This window comes from Entelurus aequoreus, linkage group LG12 (assembly GCF_033978785.1).
Source record: "Entelurus aequoreus isolate RoL-2023_Sb linkage group LG12, RoL_Eaeq_v1.1, whole genome shotgun sequence".
In the NCBI taxonomy this organism is placed as follows: domain Eukaryota; kingdom Metazoa; phylum Chordata; class Actinopteri; order Syngnathiformes; family Syngnathidae; genus Entelurus; species Entelurus aequoreus.
This window is the reverse complement of record NC_084742.1, coordinates 46375474-46394284: the sequence shown is the minus strand read 5'-3', so window position 1 is coordinate 46394284 and position 18811 is coordinate 46375474. Positions and strand designations below refer to the sequence as shown.

Genomic DNA, 18811 nt, shown 5'->3' with positions numbered 1-18811 from the left:
CGGCCTGACTCCGTGGCTTTTCCCACTGACCCCTGCCGCTCGGTTCCCACGAGGAAGGATTTATGGCTAATGTAGCTTTTTAAATACACAAGGGAGGATTCAACTGTCCAAAGGTTCAAAACGTTTCGGAGAGAAGCAAAAGAAGAAGAGACAGGTGTGTGACCCCGACTCTTTGGAGGGCGGGGGTAGGTAGGTGGCGGTCGAGCAAGGAGGGTCGGTAGCTATGGCGATGAGATGGAATGTTCATGTCGCCCCTGGCAACGTTTCATTAGCTACCCTTCACATGCTGACGGGTCCTAAGCCCAGACCTGTCCCCTTTCTGTCTGTCACAGATTCCAAGATCCTATATGTCATCTGGAATGCCGCTGGGATGAAGAATACCGCTCTCCTTTTGAAACTAAATTAATCAAATTCGAAATACTTTCACGCCTTAAAATGTTCGGTCTTGAGAGTCACCTTGAGAATGCGTGTTTTGTTTTGACACATGCACTTAAAGTGTGGACTAAACAGTCCATGCAGATGCTTGCAAGGCAAATGTACGTCCGCTCTGTTTACATCACCCCACATCTCATCCACTTCTATTCCAGTTGTCCGCCAATATCAGTAAGACAGAGTAAACTACTCTAGGATGTCCCTACATTTCGTATGCACATATATTCCCACTCAATCCCAAACATATGGCGGAAGGCTTCTTTGCACAAACAAAAGGTTGCAAAAGGAAGCGGGGATGCTTTGCAAACTCTTAACTTACTCCAATAAAGTGAAACCAGGAGTTTTTGCTGGAAAAATGTCGTTGAAACTTGCCAACGATGAGTTATGAATTGTTAAAAGGCCAATAAATGCATTTTCTACTTTTACATTCTCCCTTGAGTACGTCAAAGAAAATAACTTACAAAGAAGCACTTTACCACACAAACTTTACTCATTACACTTTTACTCATGTACGTATTATTATATATATATATATATATATATATATATATATATATATATATATATATATATATATATATATATATATATATATATATATATATATATATATATGTGTATATATTTGTCTATTATTTTCAAATTTCCGACAGTCCAAATTTAAAGAGAAACAAAACCCAGTGATAGTGATGCCTCGATTTAGGACTACGCCAATGAACAGCCACAACAGCAAGTACATGACACAATGGTGAGTTCTGAATGGGCAGCTCAGGACAAACCTGCACAAGGACATTTAACAACATCGCAACATGTTCTATAAAATGTTGCGATGTTGTTGAATGTTGAGGATAGAGTCTGTAGTGTTTTGGAAAACAACACCTGCATAATTGAGTAATGGAAAGTAAAAATATTTATAATATATATATATTAAATATATTAATTTATATCATTTTATTAACTAGAAATGAAAAACAATGGATTGATCTGTAAACAGCCATACATTTTCTTACAAATAAAGTCAATATGTGGTTGAAAGGTAAGCTTGAGGTCGATCCAAAAAACAAGGTATTTGAATACATAAACTCACTCGAGTGGAGTTCCATCACTAGAAGTAATAACAAATTTTTGTAATAGTTTTGTGCCACATTAAGATCAAACTTGTTGTTATTAAACCAGTATTGCAATATTGTTGCAAATTATACTTGATTTGGGATACATCAGAATTGGAATGGTACACAACAGAGTCGTCGGCATAGAGATGAACATGACAGAATGAGAACATTTGAGGTAAATAATTAATGAAAATAGATAAATTAAGTGGCCCTAAAACAGAACTTTGATGTGGGGCAGACTGACTCGTACATGCACATGCAGGCTAAAATCCTCTGCCGTTGTCACTTCTGATAAAAAAAAGCAAATGGTTGCAACTTATATCTGTCAGTCGACTCAATATAGAAGCGCTAAAAACTTCAACATTACTGACAGGGTGGAGTCGGCAGTCGAAGGGGGCTAGGCTTGGAGGAGGGTTTCGGCATGTAATTTTAGACCGCTCACAAAACAGCGCATTTTGAAGGGACGGTCAGAAAGCGGCGTAAAATAGGTCTGTAACCAAAATCTATGCAAGATTTTGACACAAGAACTACCATTACATGTTATGTAGACCAGTGTTTTTCAACCACTGTGCCGCGGTACACTACTTGTGCCGTGAGATATTGTCTGGTGTGCCGTGGTAAATTTTGCAACTTTACCTAATTGGTCCCAAAAAATATTTTTTTGCAAATCAATAATTATAATCTGCAAATAATGTGCTGTTAACGAGTGTCTGTGCTGTATAGAGCTCAGCAGGTTAACCATGTACTACTCCACGTCACTAGGTGGCAGCAAGTAGTTCATTGCTTTGTAGAAGTCGGAACGCGTCGAGGATGGTTTGTCGTGATCCCAATATGCAGAGCACAGCAGGAGACGGCGTGCAGGTAAAATGGCATGCAATGATTAAACCAAAAATGAACAAAAGGGAAAGTAAAAGGCACTTAATCTTAGGGACGGCTATGCAAAACGAAAGCAAATCTGAACTTGCGACGAGGTAAACAAAAACAGAATGCTGGACCACAGCAAAGACTTACTTTTACCATGAATTGATTTACTTAAACAAGTTGAAAAACTTATTCGGGTGTTACCATTTAGTGGTCAATTGTACGGAATATGTACTGTACTGTGCAATCTACTAATAAAAGTTTCAATCAATCAATCAAAAAACAGCGTGTGGAGCGGAGATGGCGTCGACAAAGTACATCCGTACATGACATGACAATCAACAATGTCCCCACAAAGAAGGATAGCGTACGCACAACTTAAATAGTCTCGATTGCTAACACAAAGCAGGTCAGGCAATAGCACTCAAAGGAAGGCGTGAAGCTGCTACAGGAAAACAAACAACAAAACAGGAAGGACTGGTCACCAAAATAACAGCGCAAGACAGGAACTAAAGCACTACACACAGGAAAACAACAACAGACTCAAAATAAGACACGACAACCTGGTGGAGTTTCATTTTTGAAGCTTTTCTGCTGGTGGTGTGCCTCCGTATTTTCTTTATTTAAAAAATGTGCCTTGGCTCAAAAAAGGTTGAAAAACACTGATGTAGACCACCAGGAAGTAGAAAACAACTATAATATGACACAAAAGCCTGATCAGTGGCCTTATGGTTAGAGTGTCTGCCCTGAGATCGGTAGGTTGTGAGTTCAAACCCTGGCCGAGTCATACCAAAGACTATAAAAATGGGACTCATTACCTCCCTGCTTGGCACTCAGTATCAAGGATTGGAATTGGGGGTTAAATCACCAAATGATTCCCAAGCGTGGCCACCGCTGCTGCTCACTGCTCCCCTCACCTCCCAGGCGGTGGAACAAGGGAATGGGTCAAATGCAGAGGTTAATTTCACCACACCTAGTGTGTGTGTGACTATCAGTGGTACTTTAACTTTTAACTGACTAAGTAACTGACAGCAATTACATATATTTCCTGCAGGCACCAAAAGCAAAATGAGAATAAAAGAGGAGGATGTTTGGGGGCGAGTCACCGTTTTGATCAATGGTCCATAACCCCACTCATTAACTAACGAGCGTTTGGTGAGGCCATGTGTGAATGAATCTAACCGAGGAGTGCAAGGCTGAACAGGAAAGTTCTAGTGCCAGGTAGGGCTAAGCTTTTCAAAACATGACATTTATATTTCAAAGATCAGAGGGGAAAACAATTCAAATGCGTGTGAGACTATCCCTAATTCTGAGCAACAATCTTACATAAGAGGTGACTGGGTTCATGCTTGTAAAGCTGTAAGTTCGAAAAAGCCAATTAGCAAGTAAAACAGTTACAATTCTGGACAAAGCTCTTTGAATTAGTTGATGGTGAAGTGCTTGTAAGGAGATTGAACGGCAAAAATGAAGCTCTTTGTTAGCGGCGATGTCACAGTTCTACTGTAGGTGCTTCTGGAGTCTGGCCAACAAGCGCTTGTTGAGTGGAAGCGGGCCAAAGGGACGGAGCGACCCAGTCGCTTCAGATCCACTATTCACTAAACAAGATTGTGTTGCAAAGGGAGTTCCGCTCCAAGAGTCAGGAGACAGCATGTTCCTCCGCTCCATGGTGAAGACACATCAATCAGTCATAAGCTCACTTACATGGACGTTTGGATTAAAAAGCTAAAGCCTGACAAATAAGCATTCCTGTCCCAGATGAAGAATGGGTTCAACTCCAGGGCGTGGGCGATACTTCACGGTGCACCTGATTGACTCGTCTGGTATTTTATCTCTGGAAACGTCTCCAAGACAAATTGGAAAAATATTTCTGATTTATGGTCGACAACCCCCGACGGAGACAAACTGAAAAATTTAATAATTAGCGACAAATCGCTTACGCGGAAACGAATCGACGAAAGTTCCGCAGCAGGTTGTGGCGTGAGAGTATTTCATCTGACGCCAACTTAAAATCCACGTTTTATTGCCTTCGTGTCTGCTCATTCCACAATATGCTCTGTTGCTTCTGTAGCCGGTGGCTGCCTCTATTATTTTATTTTTTTACAATGTTGACTTTGGCTGCAGCTTCCATCAAAGTTATTACAGAAGAAGTTCCGACAAAACTAAAAAAAAATGCAATAAAAAGGTACATTATATGATGCTTTAGCAGTCATGCGACACTTTGAGCTGCAGGCAAGGGAGGGAAGCTATGCATGATGTCACCTGGGGAGGTCATCCAAAAGGTGGAAGGATGGTGCACAAGGATCCAAAATCTAGGGCTGGGTTCCTATTACAGAGGGCTGTGTATGTCTAAAATAAACAGGTGTCCTCACTAACAGAATCAGAATCATAAATACTTTATTAATTCCCGAGGGGAAATTAAAATGTTCAGCACAATCCCATTCAAGATCAGACAAACATTATAGGGAGACAAGAACAGGATCAAACATTACAGGGAGACAGAACAGGATCGCTTAACAATACGTTAATGCTTGTTCGTGACCAAAACTAAAAAATAAGATACCTGGTGCACAACTTGTTGCGGTTGGCTTCAGGTTTACATGGTATTTTTGTTATGGGACCAAAAGCTGCGTAGTAAAGAACAGATGCAAAGTATGGACCTGATTGGACAGTTTACCGTATTTTCCGGACTATAGGGCGCACAGACGATGAATGGTCTATTTTCGACCTTTTTTCAGATATAAAGCGGTAGGTTATGGGGCGCATTAAAGGAGTCATATTATTATTTATTTTTTCTACGTTAAAAACACTTCCTTGTGGTCTACATAACATGTAATGGTGGTTCTTTGGTCAAAATGTTGCATAGATTATGCTTTACAGATCATCTTCAAGCCGCTTTCTGAAAGTCGCTTGCGGATGCGCTGTTTTGTGGACGGTCTTATTTACGTGGCTCACCTTCGGCAGAGTCTGTAACATGTTCCATCTACACTTACTGTATGTTAAAATGGAATAATGACTTATTCTACTGTTGTTTGATACTACAAATGTTGCTATTAATCCAATACCAAGTAGTTACAGGAGCATACATTGGTCAAACTGATGCACTTTAAATATTTTCTGTTACAGACTAATGAGGTTGCAATATTATGCAGAGGTGTACTTCCTACCATTTTGTAAAAAACTGATACTATTTATAGTCGTGAGGGGATTAGGGTGGCGCTTAAGGTTTTCTTCTTCCTAGGGGGGCGTACTGGCTTAGGGTGTCACAGACTCTCATCAGCTGGTTGCAAAAGAGAAACAGAGTCAGACATAAAGTATGCCTTTCTGTGATTTTTTTTTCTTTTAAGCATTTTGATGTCCAGCGACTTGTTAAAGAATGATACGTTGTGTGAAAAGTAATGAAACATTTGGACAAGTTTAGGGAGGGTGAAATCAAACCGGGCATTTTAGTTTCAGCCTGAAATTTTTACTACAAAGCCAAATATCCCAAACTTTTTGTGAGAAGTGTTTATGTCAGAAGCTTCTGGTAAAACGTAATCTGGTGGAGACTATATATTACATGTTGTATACAGTATAGGCCAAAAGTTTGGACACACCTTCTCATTCAATGTGTTTTCTTTATTTTTTTTAATGTATTATTATATATTATATTATTAATTTATGTATTTATTTATTTATGTATTATTATATTTTACTTATTTATTTATTTTTATTTTTATTTTTGTAGATTGTCACTGAAGGCATCAAAACTATGAATGAACACATGTGGAGTTATGTACTTCACAAAAAAAGGTGAAATAACTGAAAACATGTTTTATATTCTAGTTTCTTCAAAATAGCCACCCTTTGCTCTGATTACCGCTTTGCCCACTCTTGGCATTCTCTCGATGAGCTTCAAGAGGCAGTCACCTGAAATGGTTTTCACTTCACAGGTGTGCTTGAAGCTCATTGAGAGAATGCCAAGAGTGTGCAAAGGGTGGCTATTTTGAAGAAACTAGAATATAAAACATGTTTTCAGTTATTTCACCTTTTTTGTTAAGTACATAACTCCACATGTGTTCATTCATAGTTTTGATGCCTTCAGTGACAATCTACAACAGGGGTCCCCAAACTTTTTGACTCCGGGGCCGCATTGGGGTAAAACAATTTGGCTGGGTGCCGCGCTATATATATATATTATATGTAAATGTGTGTGTGTATGTATATGTTTATGTAAATGTGTATATATGTGTGTGTATATATGTCCATGTATATATATGTATGTATATGTGTATATATGTATATATATATATATATGTATATGTGTATATATGTGTAGATATGTATATGTGTCTACATGTGTGTGTATATATACTGTATATATATATATATATATATATATATATATATATATATATATATATATATATATATATATATATATATACATATATATATGTATATATATATATATATATATATATATATATATATATATATATATATATATATATATATATATATATATATATATATATATATATATACACATATATGTATTCATACATATATATGCATACATATATATTCCTCGCGCACTAATTGACTTAAAGAGCGCACTTGCTGCATGACACGTTATCGATGGTAAAATGCATTTTTAGACAATATGATTTGCCTGAGTGGCTAGGAGATGGTAGAAAATGGACTAGTAAGGACAAATTTAAATAAATAAATAAATAAAAAAATTAAAAATTAAAGAAATTAAAAATATATATGTTTTTTTGTTTTTTTTTAACTTGGGACTTCCCGCGGGCCGGATTTTGGACGCTGGAGGGCCGTATCCGGCCCGCGGGCCGTAGTTTGGGGACCCCTGATCTACAATGTAAATAGTCATAAAAATAAAGAAAACGCATTGAAATGAGAAGGTGGGTCCAAACTTTTGGCCTGTACTATATATATTTGCATTCTATCGCGTAATATATAGCAAAAGCTGCCCAATCAAGCCCTTACTTGATGCATATGTCATGTACTGCCCATGGCAAAAATACCATTGTGAACACTAAGAGAACCACGCCAAAGTGTGCTTATTCATTATCCAACCTCAAGTGTGAGCACAGACTAATAGACTAACAGGACACAAAGATGCGTGTTTGTTGAAAATAGAATGACTCCACAACATTAATAGTCTTTCAATTCAACCTCAAACAAATGCTTGCATGCACCCACAAGTTGGGGGTGGGGGGAACAAAAGAAGTTGTGTTCCCTCTGCACAGGCATGCAAATGGTAATTGCTCCAAAGAGGGGAGAAAAATAGTTGATGTCTAATGCCAAAATAATGACAGCAAAGTTATGATGAGAGCTGTCATACATCTCGACCTGCAAAACAAACTGAAGGAGAAGAAATGCTTGCAAGAGCTGATTTAGCAAGGCGAGGGTGCACGGGGGCAACGAGAGTGGAGAGCAATGATGATACATTTAGGGAAGGAATGGAAGGCACATGAGAAGGAGATTGGAGGTGTAATCCTTCAGTGCAAACACCCCTGAGGGAGCGGGCACGTCCAACAAGCTAAGACAGCACCCCCAGCCTGCCAAACATTGCCCCACCTCAGTTCAGAAGTGCTTCACAAACACCCGAAGGGCCTGCAGATAGCGTTGCTGCTTTTAGGACTATAGAGCCGGCGCCCCCCCACCCTCCCTGCCTCCTAAGACCTTACACCCACCCGTGTCATCTCAACGTCGGCGACAAAAAAACTGTGCCATACACAAATCCGGAGAGCAGGCGATGGAATGTTAAGCGGTCGCCACGGCCACGAGCCCCCGCTGCCTTTGTGCTGGCGTCACCTCCTACCCCCTTGTATCTCACCGTGACCAAAGTGAAAGTGTTTGCACCGAGGGGTATGGACGGCCCGTTTTCTTTGGCATACGATTGCCTGGATTCAAGTTCCAAATTGCACAAGAGCACCATCAGGGATATGGATGGTTTGCATTGCCAATCATCCATCTCGGCCACACCAAAAACAACTGTTGCGCTTTGTGAGATCGAAAGATGGACGTATGCAAAAAAACCAACATGGAGATATTTTGGAGGGCATCCCGACACAAACACCGTCATCAATGCTGAGCACCCTGTGCAATCTACGGTAAAATACTGGCCGCTGTGGTTGTTGAATCCGTTAAATTTACAGTTAAAGTTAAAAGTTAAAGTCCCAACAATAGTCACACACACATTAGGTGTGGTGAAGCTATCTTCTGCATTTGACCCATCCCCATGTTCACCCCTTGGGAGGGGAGGGGAGCAGTGAGCAGCAGCGGTGGCCGCGCTTGGGAATCATTTGGTGATTTAGCCCCGATTCCAACCCTTGATGCTGAGTGCCAAGCAGGGAGGTAATAGGTCCCATTTTTATAGTCTCTGGTATGACTCGGCCGGGGTTTGAACTCACGACCTTCCAGTCTCAGGGCGGACACTCCAACCACAAGGCCGCTGAGGAGGTTGATAGTTATAGATACAGTAGATAACTGTTTAGCTTACGGTAAATTACTATGAAACAAAAATTATTTGTTGTTAACCTGTTGAAAAAAAAACTAAAGAATTCACTGTAAAATACTGGCAGTTGTCTTTGCCAGGAATTTACCGTAAATCAAATTAGGGGCCAAATTTGGTGTTGCCAATCAGCCTTTACCCAGTTGCATGTCTTTGGAGTTGGTAGGAAGCCGGAGTACCCGGAGAGAACCCACGCAGATCCAAACACAAGATGTAGTTTGTCTTAAGTATCTTTCTTGAAAATGGCTTTGCAAATATATATCTGCCACCTAATCAACATTTTGCTCTCCTTTTTTATGAGAACGGGTGAGTTTTCTGTGGCTTTCTATAGCTCGTATGGCTCCGGTGCCACTTCCTGTTTTCGTAACTTGTGATTGGATACTCACTTGGGACTCCCAAGTGAGTATCCAATCACAGCGTAAGGCCAGCGAGAAGGCCCTACTGACGACAACTCGTGATCTGATTGGCTATCGCGATTATCTATCAACTGTATATGCCCGTTCACTTACAGTGCACAGACGCCCGCATTGTTGATTCTGAAGGTCCCGGGCAGATTTCGTACAGCATGGCAACATAAGCTAGCTGAATTCTGATTGGATACAAACTCTAACCTAAAAACAACAGCACTGGAACAAGCATAATATGACATGAAGAGAATATGAATACTTTTAGATATTTAGGGAAAGTCAATTAAAATTTACTTTTATCTTTAATTACGATCATGATTTCTGCTTATGTTAGGCCAACAGAGAAGGCCTTGCTGGCCCTGACGGCACACCACCTGCCCAACGAGGGAACCACAATCAACGATGCTGTCGGGTTTAAACTGGCTTTTTCGTGATGGAAGTACAAGCTTGACTTCAACATGATTGATGTAAAAGGCAAGAGCATACATGTGAAGTGTGCATGAAGTGTTTGTCTGCATCTTTTGTGAGCAAGTTTTGATCTAAAAAGTACCGTAATAATTGTATTACACTTATGAAGAATAATTCCATCCATCCAATTTTTTCTACCGCTTGTCCCTTTCAGGGTCGCCCGTTACTAATTATAATACTTTTTTGGGAAAGTAACTAAAATTATATTTTAAGTAATTTTCCCCTTGCATTAAAGCTACAGACACAGAAAATGGCCACAAAAGGGCTTACTAAAATACCAAACACATATCGTATTTTCTGGACCATAGGGCGCACCGGATTATAAGGCGCAGTGCCGATGAATGGTCTATTTTCAATCTTTTTTTCATATATAAGGCGCACCGGATTATAAGGCGCACTGCCGATGAATGGTCTATTTTCAATCTTTTTTTCATATATAAGGCGCACCGGATTATAAGGCGCACTGCCGATGAATGGTCTATTTTCAATCTTTTTTCATATATAAGGCGCACCGGATTATAAGGCGCAGTGCCGATGAATGGTCTATTTTCAATCTTTTTTCATATATAAGGCGCACCGGATTATAAGGCGCAGTGCCGATGAATGGTCTATTTTCAATCTTTTTTCATATATAAGGCGCATTAAAGGGGTCATATTATGATTTTTTTCTTAAATTGAAAACACTTCCCTGTGGTCTACATAACATGTAATGGTGGTTCTTTGGTCAAAATGTTGCATATATTATGTTTTACAGATCATCTTTCGGTCGTTTTCTGACAGTCGCTTCAGGATGCGCCGTTTTGTGGGCGATGTTATTTACGTGGCTCACCTTTGACAGCGTCTTTTCCCCGTCATCTTTGTTGTAGCGGTGTAGCGTGCAAGGACGGGGATGGAAGAAGTGTCAAAAGATGGAGCTAACTGTTTTAATGACATTCAGACTTTACTTACATCAATAACAGAGCAGCATCTCCTCATCTGTGGCTCACTAGTGCAACAACAACACCAGAAATGTGTCCCGTGAAAAACCGTCTGACCGGAACTCTCTAATAGCTAAAGTTCCGTGAGTGAATTATACAAACCCACTACACCGGTATGTTTTTAGCTCTTCCATAGCGAGATATAAGTTAGAACTTTATGCTACTTTATATTAGAAATGGCAACAGCAGAGGATGAATGCCCCATAACAAGAAGATAGAGAAAAAGAAGAAGTTTATCGACTACCTAATCGGCACCGACTACAGTGGCGGACGTGCGCAAATTTTCAGGACTCAAACACACATCAACAGGTACTAGAAGGTAAGAAAATTTGGTTTTGCATAATATTGTGAAACAAAACGCCAGATAATATGTCTGCTAATGGGTGCCATTTTGCGGTCCTTATCCACACACCATAGTAATACTTGTATCTCTGACTACTTTTTGAGTGCCGTGTGTAATGTTCTTTATTTTCAATGGAACATGTAAAGTTTTGGTGTTGTTTACTGGCGTCATATTGCAGTATACACGTATCTCTTATGAGTGACTACCATCTACTGGTCACACTTAGCATTACACCATGTACCAAATAAAATTTGTTTCGAAGTCTGTAAGCACAACCAGAATTATTTCGTACATTAGGCGTACCGGGTTGTAAGGCGCACTGTCGATTTTTGAGGAAATTAAAGGATTTTAAGTGCGCCTTATAGTCTGAAAAATACGGTATTTAAATATTCTACACTCTAGTATCAAAGCTAACAAACTTTAAATACACTATTGTGCCACCTCTGGCACTTAATTAGAATAGGTGAAAAATATAAGCAGACGGGTTTTTCCAAGAGTAATGTAAATCCAGTTAAGCCCACACACCACCAACCACCCACACACACAAGTTGAAAACAAGTTGAAAAACTTATTCGGGTGTTACCATTTAGTGGTCAATTGTACGGAATATGTACTTCACTGTGCAATCTACTAATAAAAGTTTCAATCAATCAAAAAACACAAACCAAGGATTTTATGCATTAACCACAAATATTGCAGTGTCTTTACGATCACTACATTAAAATCTCCATGTGTAGTTTTTTAGGTCTCCCAATCCACTAAAGCCGTGTTTGTACTAAAGCAGTAAATCCAAAGGGGTACCAAAATAACTGGCACCCTCCTTGCAGTGGTACGGTACAGACAGCTTCCAAACAAGGCGGGCATTGTCAATTTAAGGTAAACAATGAAGATAAAAAAACCTTTCCCGTTTGGCTTCACAACAATTCCAAGATTATTTCTGTATGGGCATGCAGTATCCATTAGTCCTGTTTTATGTGACAAACTACAACACCATTTGGCAAAGAATACTAGCAGCACATCATCCTGAAGGATTCCTGGGAGTAAAAGGAAGGAGTAATCAAAGAGTAACTAACTGCTGTGCACATTAGGCCACAAATCATCTTGTAATATATGGCTTGTCTTTTGGAAACCACTCAGGGGGACATAGTGACGATGATGGGAGCCAAAGGGAAGAAGTGTAATCCACATAAAAGGTGCAAGAGGGTGCGGGGTTGGGGAAAGTTGCGCATTTCAGGCGTCATCACTCTGAAATGTTACTGTCTGCAACACCTGCAGGGACAGCTAGACAAGTCCTGCCAAGCTCTGAAAGAACTGAGGGGAAGAGGACTCGTCGACTTGGGTGACAATGCTGTAAACATGCACCCTGACTGTGTTACCACCTGAGCCATTGTCTACATTGTGATGCTGTTGTTAGACCCCAAAAGTTGAATTGACTTGGAATTTCTCACACAGCTCTAGTGCGTTTAAATTTGCTACACACCTTTAGGGAAGTGACAAGCACCTGTGAGTCAAATTTGAACAAGATTGGTTGCCATCAAGCTAAGAGTTGTACGGTATACCGGTATCAGTATAGTACCATGATACTAATGAATCAAATTCGGTACTATACCGACTCTAAAAAGTACCGGTCCCCCCGTTGTTTAAAAAAAATGTATGTTATGTTTATAAACTCAAGAAATATGTCCCCGGACACATGAGGACTTTGAATATGACCAATGTATGATCCTGTAACGACTTGGTATCGGATTGATACCCAAATTTGTGGTATCATCCAAAACTAATGTAAAGCATCCAAACAACAGACGAATAAGTTATTATTACATTTTAACAGAAGTGTTAAAAGAGAAAGTAAGCGGATATTAACAGTAAACGAACAAGTAGAATAATAATTCATTTTCTACCACTTGTCCTTAATAATTTTGACAAAATAATAAAATGGAAAATGACACAATATGTTACTGTGTACGTCAGCAGCTAAATTAGGAGCCTTTGTTTACTTACTTACTACTAAAAGACAAGTTGTCTTGTACGTTCACTATTTTATTTAAGGACAAACTTGCAATAAGAAACATATGTTTAATGTACCGTAAGATATTTTGTTAAAATAAAGCCAATAATGCCATTTTTTGTGGTTCCCTTTACTTAGAAAAGAATCGAAAAGTACCAAAAAGTATCGAAATACATTTTGGTACCGGTACTAAAATGTATTATATGTATATTGGTATCGGTACAACACTACTTTGTGGAGACTTAGCAACTAATAGCCTAAGTCATTGACCATGTGTCAAATAATGATAATAATAAGAGCTAGGGCTGGGCGATGCATCGAATATACTCGATATATCGCGGGTTTGTCTCTGTGCGATATAGAAAATTACTATATCGTGATATTCGAGTATACGTTCTCACACAGTTGCTTTTAGCTGCGGGCATTACACTACAGGCGTTTCTCACTCTTTCTTGTCTCTCCTTCTCACAGAGAGTTAAAACAAGCGCACCTTCTTACATACGTCACATACTGTCGCGTCATACGCCCTCGCTGAGCAGAGAGGTAGCAGCGTGGGTAACGTAAGATGTGATGCTAGCGGTGCGGTGCGAGTGGTAATACGAGAGAAAGAAGGTGTGAATCTGGTAACAAATGAAGGAAGAATTAATTCCCAAGAAAAACAGGAATTAATCACCCCCATTGTCTGGGGGTGGTTTGGCTTCAAGCGGGAAGATGTTGAACAGACAACAGTAATATGTCAAGAATGCGGCAAAAGCGTTGCTACAAAAAGTAGCACCTACTGCTAATTTGTAGCATCATTTAAAAAGTCACCCGCTAGAGAATGAAGAGTGCTTGAAACTCTGCATGTCAACATCTCCGCCCGGTGCCACACCAACAAAATGCCGAAGCAACCATTTCCACATCAACACCGTATGAAAAAAATAGTCAACAACAGAAGGAGACAACGTCCGCAGGAACCTACCACATAGCGAAGGACATACACTATTTGATTTCCTATTACGCAGCTCATTTTTATTTGACACTTATTGAAATATCTTGTGTGACATCATGCACAAAAGTGCACTTTATTTGTTTTAAACTATTGCAGTGGTGTTCTGTACAAAAAGTGCACTTTAATTTAGTGTTTTGATACGTCATCTTAGTGACATCATGCACAAAAGTGCACTAACAGCTTGTTTTAAAAGGTCTCTGACAATCTTGCACTTTCTGTTTTGGAAATGACATGAATGTTTGTGCCACTTCTGTTTAATAAATACACCTTTGGTAAATTGACTTAGTTGTGGTTTCCCTCTCTGCATGAGAGTTTAAAATGAGCAGATATTAATGCAGTATGAACAAGAATGTTTGAATGTAGACACATAGAATCATCATACTGCTGTGATTATATGCATCAAGTGTTCATTCAAGACTAAGGCAAAATATTGAGATATATATCGTGTATCGTGACATGGCCTAAAAATATTGAGATATTAATAAAAGGCTAAATCGCACAGCCCTAATAAGAGCATATCTTTATTACGGGGTATAAACTGAGTGGACATTACAGCTAACATGACCGTGTCTCAGGTCCAACAATAGTCCACAACATTTTGGAGGCTCTTATAACTGCAAACTCTACATTTTTCCATGTTGACATCATGCAGGTTAATAGATAGCCACCATCTTGCATCCCACCTAGTATTTCCCGTCACAGGCCTCCTACCTACATCCATCCCTCCTGACCTGTCTTCTAGAACAGTGTTTTTCAAATGTGCCGTGAGATACAGTCTGGTGTGCCGTGGGAGATTATCTAATTTCACTTATTTGGGTTAAAAATATTTTTTGCAAACCAGTAATTATAATCCGCTAATAACGTGTTGTTGTTGAGTGTCTGTGCTGTCTGGAGATCGGCAGACTTACCATGTTATACTCTCCCATATCAGTAGGTGGCAGCAGGTAGCTAATTGCTTTGTAGATGTCGGAAACAGCGGGAGGCAGCGTGCAGGTAAAAAGGTGTCTAATGCTTCAACCAAAAATAAACAAAAGGTGAGTGTCCCTAAGAAAAGGCATTGAAGCTTAGGGAAGGCTATGCAGAACGAAACTAAAACCGAACTGGCTACAAAGTAAACAAAAACAGAATGCTGGACAACAGCAAAGACTTACTGTGGAGCCTGTAATTACATGACAATCGACAATGTCCCCACAAAGAAGGATAAAAACAACTGAAATATTCTTGATTGCTAAAACAAAGCAAGTGTGAAAAATAGCGGTCAAGGAAGACATGAAACTGATACAGGAAAATACCAAATAAAGAGAAAAAGCCACCAAAATAGGAGTGCAAGACAAGAAGTAAAACACTACACACAGGAAAACACCAAAAAACTCCAAATAAGCCAGGGCGTGATGTGACAGGTGGTGACAGTACACCTACTTTGAGACAAGAGCTATATTGATGCGTGCTTGGTTATGCTTTAAAGTCATATCCAACAATTGCGACAACAACTTTTTATTGTCAATATCGACTGCCGAGTTTCATTTTTTAATGATTTCTGCTGGTGTTGTGCCTCCGCATTTTTTCCAATGAAAAAAATGTGCCTTGGCTCCAAAAAGGTTGGAAAACACTGTTCTAGAAGAACGTTCTACATGATTGTGTATTGGCGCGTGTAGTTGGGGCTCTTCCACTTTGTGCTCAACATGAACCCGTTTTCAGAGATGAAAAAGTAAGTCACAACTGTGAGTAGACATTTTTAAGTGGTGCTAATGACCTGTGTGAAGTTGGTCCAAATCTCCTCAAACTTGTCTCTATCGTTTGTGCCAGAGTCGTGTATAAAGAGACTGTAACCAACTCGATCTCCTCAATGATTGGTCAAAAGGCACTCACGTGACTATAGAGCGCCACGACTGCTATTAACTTTGAGCTGATGCTAGTTTATTGACGTTTAAAAATGCCCTGTTGTGCCGCATCACCCGCAATAATTGTAGAAAGCTTTTACATCGCTTTCCCAACAACCCGCGAAGAAGACAAATATGGGAAGTGAAGTTTCGCCATCAACACTGGAGAGCCACCGATTACAGCGCTTTGTTCAGGAGAGAACACACTGAAGGTAATACAAATAATACAGAATAAATGAACAAATTAAGGAGATGGTTTGACAGAAACACTATCTTTAAATGTCAGTAAAACTCAAATAATGATATTCGGCAACAGCTGAGGAGAAGGTCAAACACAAATAGACGGTAAAATAAACTAAATGTTGGATGTAATAATAAATGAGGAAATCAACTGGAAATATTTCTTTATTTTCATGACTATTTACATTGTAGATTGTCACTGAAGGCATCAAAACTATGAATGAACACATGTGGAGTTATATGTACTTAACAAAAAAAAGGGGAAATAACTGAAAACATGTTTTATATTCTAGTTCCTTCAAATTAGCCACCTTTTGCTCTGATTACTTTTTCGCACACTCTTGGCATTCTCTAGATGAGCTTTAAGAAAGGGTTTTCACTACACAGGTGTGCTTGAAGCTCATCGAGAGAATGCCAAGAGTGTGCAAAGCAGTAATCAGGGCAAAGGGTGGCTATTTTGAAGAAACTAGAATATAAAACATGTTTTCAGTTATTTCACCTTTTCCTGTTAAGAGTTAGACCAACAATGTTTGCGGCACAAACGTAGCATAAACAATTGGGACTGGCTAGGGGATGTTTTGACAACGTAAATTTATTTAACGTGGGGGACTGGTTATGAATGTTGAAATGTTAACAAATTTTTTATTTTTTAAATTTGGAACAAACCAGCACCAATGTAGCACCAAACGAAATGGACAAGTTTGGGGAGACTTGGACAGGGTCAGGATGACATCACTCGTCAGAAAATGTATTTTAGAATAACCTAAAAACCCTCACGGCGCAAACAAAACATTTTGCAGCACAAACGATTGGGACAAGTTTGGGGAGATTTGGACAAGATTTTGTGTGTTCGACTTCACACAGGTGTGCCAATGTCATCCAAACAACAGTTTCCATGGTTACGAAGCCCCTGTAGATCCCCGAATGGACTCAACTGTCAGTCAGTCACTCTCCCTCCTCCCAACACACACAACACAGTCCATTCCAAGTCAACGCAGCAGGATCTATAAACATCTGCGGCATCTGTTTGGTACCATTTAGTAACGGTATTTTTAAATGTATATTGTCATATTTGTGTTAGTGAAGTGAAGTGAAGTGTATTTATATAGCGCTTTTCTCTAGTGACTCATAGCGCTTTACATAGTGAAACTCAATATCTAAGTTACATTTAAACCAGTGTGGGTGGCACTGGGAGCAGGTGGGTAAAGCGTCTTGCCCAAGGACACAACGGCAGTGACTAGGATGGCGGAAGCGGGGATCGAACCTGGAACCCTCAAGTTGCTGGCACGGCCGCTCTACCACCCGAGCTATACCGCCCCAACATTGCAACATCACACATTAAATTGTAGGAAAAAAAGGTCTAAAAGGATGAGTTTGAAAGCATTGGGACCATCGAGGGGGGCGTGGTTAAAGGAAAGGGCCTTGCGTCTGAATATTAATAAGGGGCGTGGCTTGGCATGCAAATAAGTCTGAGCGCCCCACTCAAACGTGGACTAGTTTTTACAACCACTGGATTTTTAAAATAGACACCCTACACTGTTAGGATCATTTTTCATTGTGCAATAATTTCATTTGATATGAAATTAAAAATGAAAGTTTTACAAGTCAAATATTTCGCTTAAACGTACTCAAAAAGTCACTCTAAATCAACATTATTGGTGCTTTCGAGGCATATCGATTCTAATCGGTGTCTAAGCAGCCCCGCACACACGCAAATAAACTCATAACAAAATGACACTTACTGCGTGGGTAGATCTCACCGCCAAGGCGACTGCCACCACACAAACCCTGCAACAGATGCGCTTAGTTTCCCTTTCATTCAGCATTTCACGTCAGAGTGTTTTAAATCCACTTACAGGAGCTTCATCGTGGGGAACGGACTCCCGAATCTTCACAGGCGAAGCACTTGCCAGCCACTCATCCACCGCGCCAACGAACCTGTCATCTACAGGCGCGCACAGAGAGAAAGTAGTCCCCGTGTCAAACAACACACAAAACCCACTTCCACGCGGTTTTTTTTGCCGAATTGTTTCGATTGGATGTTCTATCCAAACTCACCAAAAGTTGCACGGCGGCGAAGTTGCTTCTGAGCTCTCCCGGCTGCTGCGTTTCAACTCTGCAGCGCAGCCCCACAGCCGGAGGGGCGGGGCTACACTTGTCAGTCACGGTCTTCTCCCCAGGAGAGGTTTCGACCCAGAAGTCTTCAGTTGGAGCTGTACAATAGTCAATATTGTGCAATAAATGCATTTTAAGACGTATGCAAAGATGATGGCATCAGTATCAAATCAGTTCTAGTGGGATAAGACCAATAGTGCTGAGTTCTCTATAAACTTTTTAAATAAAAAAGAAAACATGCATGTTTTTTGTTGTTGATATCCTTATATTCATATATTGTTATATAGTTTATACCAGTGGTGTCAAACTCATTTTAGATCGCGGGACACATGGAGAAAAATCTACTCCCAAGTGGGCCGAACTGGTAAAATAACAGCACGATAACTTAAAAATAAAGACAACTTCAGATCTTTGTTTAAAAATAGAACAAGCACATTCTGAACATGTACAAATCATAATG

At 39.8% G+C, this 18811-nt stretch overlaps 1 protein-coding gene across 3 annotated transcripts in view; it reads right to left on the bottom strand.

The window, feature by feature from the left end:
* col4a6 (collagen, type IV, alpha 6) overlaps positions 1-18356 on the bottom strand; it is a 186396-nt gene extending 168040 nt beyond the window's left edge. For all 3 annotated transcript variants that reach the window (XM_062066123.1, XM_062066124.1, XM_062066125.1), the window contains exons 1-3: positions 18295-18356; positions 18093-18181; positions 17979-18024 (exon numbers count right to left, since the gene is read on the bottom strand). In XM_062066123.1, coding sequence (XP_061922107.1) covers positions 17979-18024; positions 18093-18103 — 57 coding nt within the window. In that variant the 5' untranslated portion in view covers positions 18104-18181; positions 18295-18356. The remainder of the gene's footprint in view (positions 1-17978; positions 18025-18092; positions 18182-18294) is intronic.
* Positions 18357-18811: the final 455 nt, after the last annotated feature.